General features: G+C 36.1%; 1 protein-coding gene across 2 annotated transcripts in view; it reads right to left on the bottom strand.

Annotated features, from left to right (window-relative positions):
• Positions 1–6,381, bottom strand: part of fmr1 (fragile X messenger ribonucleoprotein 1) — a 16,997-nt gene extending 10,616 nt beyond the window's left edge. For both annotated transcript variants that reach the window (XM_016555355.1, XM_016555364.1), the window contains exons 1-10: positions 6,135–6,381; positions 5,133–5,185; positions 4,823–4,916; positions 4,625–4,696; positions 4,214–4,362; positions 4,021–4,114; positions 3,816–3,932; positions 1,526–1,696; positions 1,315–1,393; positions 1,093–1,205 (exon numbers count right to left, since the gene is read on the bottom strand). In XM_016555355.1, coding sequence (XP_016410841.1) covers positions 1,093–1,205; positions 1,315–1,393; positions 1,526–1,696; positions 3,816–3,932; positions 4,021–4,114; positions 4,214–4,362; positions 4,625–4,696; positions 4,823–4,916; positions 5,133–5,185; positions 6,135–6,185 — 993 coding nt within the window. In that variant the 5' untranslated portion in view covers positions 6,186–6,381. The remainder of the gene's footprint in view (positions 1–1,092; positions 1,206–1,314; positions 1,394–1,525; positions 1,697–3,815; positions 3,933–4,020; positions 4,115–4,213; positions 4,363–4,624; positions 4,697–4,822; positions 4,917–5,132; positions 5,186–6,134) is intronic.
• Positions 6,382–7,321: the final 940 nt, after the last annotated feature.

Below are 7,321 nucleotides of genomic sequence, written 5' to 3'. Positions count from 1 at the left end.
AGCCAGCTTACTTACTGCGCAGTTACTGCTGTTAATTTCAGATGGTTACAGTTGTTGTTTTCAATAGCCAAAACCCAGTTTAGCCTGTTAAATACCAAATAAACATCTTGTTTATGTGTACTTTTATTCTTTCTTGTTTGTTGCTTGATAGAAAAAAAAAAAATCGGAAATCGGTATCAGAATCGGCCAGTTTGCTTGTAAAAAATCGGTATCGGAATCGGCTATGAAAAATCATGATCGTGCATGACTTAAAGACTTAAGTACAGAAGTACTTGCTTTTAAAAGTACTTAAGTACCAAAAGTAAATTTCCTTTTTTATGTCAATGCACCGTTTTATTATTGTTGTATGTAATACTTGCAATACCTTATGCCTCTGAAGCAACTTACAATGCATTACGCCTACTGAATACAATGACTAGCCTGTAGTATCTTTGGAATGAAGAGCTTTTAAAATGTTAAAAACCTATTGAAATGAAACAAGTGAGTTGACCAAAAACACATTTTTATTTAACACCCCTACCCACCCCCACAAAAGCAGCATGGTGATCTAACACAGCTCTGGCAGTGTGTGAACATCTACGTGAACCAAGTGGATAGTGAAATTGCTGTAAATACGGACTAAGGAAAAAAAAAAAATCAAACATGCTTTAAAACTCAGAAACACTACTGTAGCTGTTTAACTTTACAACAGCAACACTGCTTTAACACAAATTTCAAAATTGCTCTAATCGCTCTTGTGGTACTTTAATGTAATGCACAGAACGGTCTGTGCAGTGCTGTCTCAAGTCAAACACCCACTGTGCTTTTTTAGGAGATGCACAACAGTTCTTCCGTGGCTTTATAGGTAATTTTTTCGTTTACACAATTTTGCAAAATCAGACAATATTGTGTCTAATTATATATATATATATATAAATTGTTAAATTTTATGTTGCTGGCATTGGAATATTCTCTAACATAAGTATTCCTAAAATTGATTTGTCAGCTATAACAAAGTAAACACCAATTACGATTTAATGTATTTTCTCAGCATCATCACTTTTGCCACCCATAAATAAAAAAAAAAGTGTGTTCAGCAACCCACTCACTGACCTCCTCTAATGGAGCAGGCTTTTTGTCATTTTCCGGTTCCACTCGAACTCTGACAACTCCCGATTTATCCACAACCTCTTGAATCAGCTTCCCACTCTTGCCAATGACTTTTCCTGCAGGACAGGGTAGAAAAGAATTTAATGATTGCCATTTAACCATCATGGTGCAGGACAGCAGGTCCAGTCCGTGAAGGAGAAAGCGGTTCATTTCATTTGTCCTCACCGACTAAATTCTTAGGAACTTTGATAACATCTTCAGAAAATTCCAGGTAGCTTCTGGCCTTCCGTACAGCCTCCTGGTCCTGGAATTCAAACGAAATCCATCACAAACGTCAAACCATCTCAGATATCTGTGTTTTGGGCTCACATATTCTAATAGCAATCGCATGTAATTGTGTTTACCCATACCAGAAAGTCACCAATAAAGCGGTTACCTCTCCATAGATGTGAAACGTGCAGGTCTCTTCATCGAGATCTATGGTGGTGACCCCAGGAATCTTTCTGGCCTGCTGGATATTCGCCCCATGGGTGCCTATGGCCAATCCCATGAGGTCATCCCGCACCACAAATTGCTCATGGAACCTTGAAGCAAGTTGCCGAGAACTCTGGAGGGAAAAAAAGGCCAATTTTAATCTTACCAGTGTTCTGATATACACTTTGTTTGTTTTTATTATTCTAATATTACTTTTTCATTAGCCTAGGGTTCATATCAATGCACATATTAAAGGGTTAGTTCACACAAAAATGACAATTCTGTCATTAACGGGAAACCCCAAAATGAAAATGTTGTCATTAATCACTTACCCCCATGTCGTTCCAAACCCCTAAAAGCTTCGTTCGTCTTCGGAACACAATTTAAGATATTTTGGATGAAAACCGGGAAGCTACCACACGGATACGTTGTTTTCGTTCAAATCAAAGCACAAACAATGTAGAAAACGTATCCGCGTGACGCAGCTGACACAGAACAACATACGCTGTTTGCGTTCAGTGGATACTCTCCAAAATGGCGCTAGGGTGACTCCTCGGAGACAAATTGTTTAAGTCTTTTTTTTTTCTTTCTTTTGCACACAGAAAGTATTCTCGTAGCTTCGTAATATTACGGTTGAACCCCTGATGTCACATGGATTATTTTACTAATCTCCTTGCTACGTTTCTGCACCTTGATCGTAGTAATTACATTGCTGTCTATGGCAGGACCAGAGAGCTCTCAGATTCCATCAAAAAATATCTTAATTTGTGTTCCGAAGAAGAACAGAGGTCTTACGGGTTTGGAACGACATGAGGGTGCGTAATTAATGACAGAATTTCATTTTTGGGTGAACTATCCCTTTAACTTATTAAAGGGGCAAACAAATATTTTTTATGCTTATTTTAATGCTTATTGTACTTGATGATGCTATGTTATGTTTAATCTTTGCAATTCAAACCATTTATTTTCATGGTTAATCAGTTCGGTTTTGGCTGATAAGGAGGATGCTTGTACATCATTAGATTTTTGAGCACATCTCTACTTGTGAAATTGCTGCGCTGCCTGACACACAAGAGTGCTCTCCGCATAAAAATGAGTTCAAAAGCCATCAGCAGAGTACACTACAAGGCAAAGTCTTTTTAGTCCAGCTGCACAAGTAATGTAAATACATTATCCAGCACCGTTTAGCGCACATATTTGCAAAGCATATTCTCCAAATGAAATATATTTAACTGCTGTGTAACTGCATTAATACAGCAGTTTTGTTTATGGACTTCAAGTGTATTCAATAAAACGGAAGTCAATGATAAAACCAAAAAAAAAAAAAAAAGAAAACATTAGACATTTGTTAACTTTATCCCAAAATTCACTGAGCAAAAATAAATATAAAGACACACACGGGTCAAAGACGAGACGTCCCATTTTGGTGACTGCATCAAATTATATTTACAAAAGTGATTTTATTTATATACACAGAAAGCATATTAAATGCACGTACAGTGTATGCTTTAATATTTCAAATAACGTTTTGGAAAATAAAATGTCAAAATATGGGTGAAATCATGTTCACTCATCATTTAGCACAACAGATATATTTACGTAAAAATGAAACAACATACTTATTCTGACCTGTACTTATTAAAATATATACAATAAGTGATCATACCACATTTCATAAAAAAAAGAAAAGCGGTATTAAACTTTTATTGATTTCATGCTTGAAAACGCCTTTTCGTCTTTGACCCCCACACAAACATCTCAAGTGCCTATAATTTCACCACAACATTCTGAACACAATATTTAGTAACAATCTTTAAAGCTTTCACACTTCAAAAGCTAAAACAATACCTATATGCAGCTTATGCATCGGTAAATATAGCTCTGCATATCAACAGAGTATCATATTATGCCAAAGCAGGGATATGGACCATCACAGCTGTGCATATGCATGTAATACCCTTTTACACCTGTTAAATATAGACTGTCTCTTCTGATACTCCATGCATTTGTGCCCAGTGATATGCTGCAGGATATTCTAATGGTAATACACCAAGGAATTTATGATAACACTATCAGCCTTTCTTGAGTCAGTTATATTACAGCAATAAAATATCATTAAACTATTGCAAAATAAAATGTATATATATTTTGCATAAAATATACATTTTGGACTTGACATATGACTGTTTTGTAAGCATTATGAGTGAGTGTAAGTGAGCTGGGAGAACCTGACACTAAACGTCAGGCAGTACCTCCAGCTGTCGGGTTGCTTCCTCATTCCTCAGTATCAGCGTCAGCTTTGTGCGCAGACTCCTGAAGTGCATGTCACTCAACATGGCTATTCGCTTTGCTGTAACTTCATTAACAGACTGAAATAAAGAGAAAAGAATCAACTTAATGCAACTTAAAAATGTGAAATCAGAAATCCTTAAATTGATTTGAAACACTGCATATTACCAAAACAACCAACTGCTTTTCTTCTGAGTCATAAGTGACGTTAAACGCTCCGATCGCTTTTTTGAAGTCTTTATGGGCAGAGTCTTTCGCACACCTATCAAAAAAAAAAACCCTGGTTAAGGCACACATTTGTACAACAGCATCCCAGTTTGAAGTTTGAAAGCTAAACAAATAATCTACTTAAACGTCTTACATCTGTCTTAAGTCTTCAGGAACATCTAGTCTGATTTTGAGAAAGGTGTTCTTTGACGCGGCTTTGTTGGGGTTCACAGGTCGTAGCCTCTCTAATGTGACGATTTCATTTAGCGTTGCATCACAGGCTGCGTATTCTATCACATAAAACTATAAGTGCAGGACAGAGAAACAGAATATAGTTACAACACAATACATAATCAGCATACATAACCGGCTTTACTAACAAAATGCGCATGACGATCGCATTCGATTAATCGTGCAGCCCTACATGCAAGTGTATAGAAGTCAGGAGGGCCCTTGAATTTTGTTTCATAATTTTAATGACCATGTTTATGTTACATACTTTGCTTGTACTTATCTGTCCATCTTCTACTTCTATAGAAGGGAATCTGGTCACAAAATTGCTTACCTCTCCTTTCACCATGCGAACTTTGGCTAGCCACCATCCACAGGGCTCTTTATCATTGGCCCTTGAGTAAACCTGTGGAAGACACAGGTTAATGTGGTAAATTCACAAAAAGAGTTCAAAACTTCTGTGCATTTGTGTAATAGTTGTTTAATGTTTAAAGAGCTTTCTCCATGTTTTGCAATATTTGATAGCACATACCTCCACTTCATCACTCTCGTTTATCTCTTTCTGAAAGCCGGTTGGAGGTGGAAACCGGACATCATGGAAAGGAATCTGTCGTTCTGGCTGCCAACTGCAAAGCGATAAAATATGGAAACCTTTTTTTTTTGACATTTTAGGTTTTTCTTTGCATAATTGCATAAGGAACCAATAGAGTATCACCTTCAGAATTCATTAAGTTATATATTAACTTATAACAAGCATACATTAATATTGAAGACAAAACAAACCATGTAAATCTGATTGTGAGACTATTTTGTCCTCACAATATATCTGTTTTGGTACTCACTTGTTTTCAAAAGACACTGTGACTGTACTCTCATGAACATCCTTAACAAGAGCCTGTAAGAAATAATGAGGTATTCATAAAGAGCATTTAATAATGGACATTTTGGGGCATCACAGGTGCCTATAATGTCCAACAACTTAGTCAAAGGTGAATGATACTAACAGAATTATAACATTTATAATAAAATTGCAAAATAACATAACAATGATGTAATAATATATAATATTATAGTATAAACAATTAATTTACTTGACTTTAACATTATTTTAGCTGTCTATAAATACAGGCTAAGTATAATTGATAATTATTATTATTATTTGAGTGGATCATAACTAGAAAAACAGTGTTAAATAGAACAAAATACATTTCCAGTTTTTTTTTTAAGTGACTTGTCAGTATTGTATTCATTTCAGTGACTTTTTCCAGGTGTGGAAACAAGCATTTTAAAATCCCCTGATATTCCCAGATTTGCCATGAACATGGACACATGGTTGATTTATTATTAGCTGCAATATATATCATAACTTCATTGCCCTGAACATATGGATGATTGCATTTGAAATCATTCAGATTCAAGAAACGGATCAATTACTATTAATACCATTTGCATTGTCATTTATTAAAAGTCTAGAGCCATAAAGATATCTTCATGCTGTATAATGAAATACATTAACATCAATTAGTGGAGGACTCAGTGTACAATACACACATCCAAACAGAACCGAGCCAGCACACTGACACACTCAGGTGTCAAAACAGCTGATATGCATTAATAATATGCGCGACATCAGATTATTGCGATGAATCTTTAAAGCCTGTTCATACAAACACACGTCGAAGAGGCCTTGTGTTACAGGCAGACTGGGCCTAACGTTACTGCACTATCGTGCATTGAGATCTGCGTTCACGACGGACTGAATCATATTTTCCAAACACTATTTTCATCATCAGGTGAGTTAGACACTCACACAGGAGGCATACAGCACGAGATCTGAAGCCCACCTTGTAGAAAGCTCCGCTCGCTCCTCGCACTTCCACCGCGAGCTCGTCCATGACGCCAGTAATCTAATACACAACTGATCACAGCTGCAGCAGACGCACGCTCCCTTTATCACACAGCAGCGTTATGCTCGAACGGACTCGGAACTACCGTGCGCACCGATGATCGTGCTCGTTTTTAAAGAAATGAAAGCAAAACATTGATGTGTAGACGCTCTGCAGCAGCCGCTGTTGAATGCATCGATGTAAACACAAGAACCTCCCAATTTCCCCCGTCACGTGACACGGGCCCGCTTCCCTTCACTCGAGAGGGCACGCCCCCGTCACGTGACAATCATCGGCTTCACTTCTTCTGCAAGCATTTTTTAGGAATTAATGTGGCCTGGCCTGTTATGTATTTTTCCCCTAAAAATATATACCTAAAAATATGATCTATTCTATTTAAATAAACTAAACTATTTAAATGAATGAATGAATGAATGAATTCTCCTTCCCGTTACTAGTTTTTTTTTCAGTGATCAATAACATTATACTTTTTACAACACAATAAATAACAGCGATTAACAACCATAAAGAATTAAAAATACACACAAAGATAAAATGCTAAATTATCTACTTAAGTAGTGAAAAAGCTAATATTTTATAAAGCTAACAAATATAATTTATAATCCTAATTGTTTTGTTTTGTTCTGTTTTACAATTTTTAACTGCCAATTTACTGTCCTGTTTCACAATACCCTAAAGTTAGGTTTTCAACTTAATTTACATTTGTCTAGTTCATTTATGTAATACTAGAATTTTCTCAACATTTTTAATAAATACATATTTTTTTGAGCATACCTAAATTAATAGTTCACTCAAAAGTGAAAACTCTCAGGCCATCCAAGATAGAGGTGAATTTATTTCCTCATTGGGAGAAATGTAGCATTACATCACTTGCTCACCAATGGATCATCGGCAGTGAATGGGTGCCGTCAAAATAAGAGTCCAAACTACGGTGTCCGAGAGAGCTCAACGTACTGCAAATGGAAAAGAAAAAAGAAAAAGAAAAACACATGCAAATAGAAAAAAACACCAGCAAATTAAAGGGGTCATATGATGCTGCTAAAAAGAACAGTATTTTGTGTATTTGGTGTTATGAAATGTGTTTATGCGGTTTAAGGTTAAAAACACATTATTTTCCACATACT

The sequence above is a fragment of the Sinocyclocheilus rhinocerous genome, unplaced genomic scaffold (genome assembly GCF_001515625.1).
Source record: "Sinocyclocheilus rhinocerous isolate Xijiao unplaced genomic scaffold, SAMN03320098_v1.1 scaffold70, whole genome shotgun sequence".
Classification (NCBI taxonomy): Eukaryota; Metazoa; Chordata; class Actinopteri; order Cypriniformes; family Cyprinidae; genus Sinocyclocheilus; species Sinocyclocheilus rhinocerous.
The sequence above is the reverse complement of the archived record's forward strand: the minus strand, read 5'-3'. Positions and strand labels throughout refer to the sequence as shown.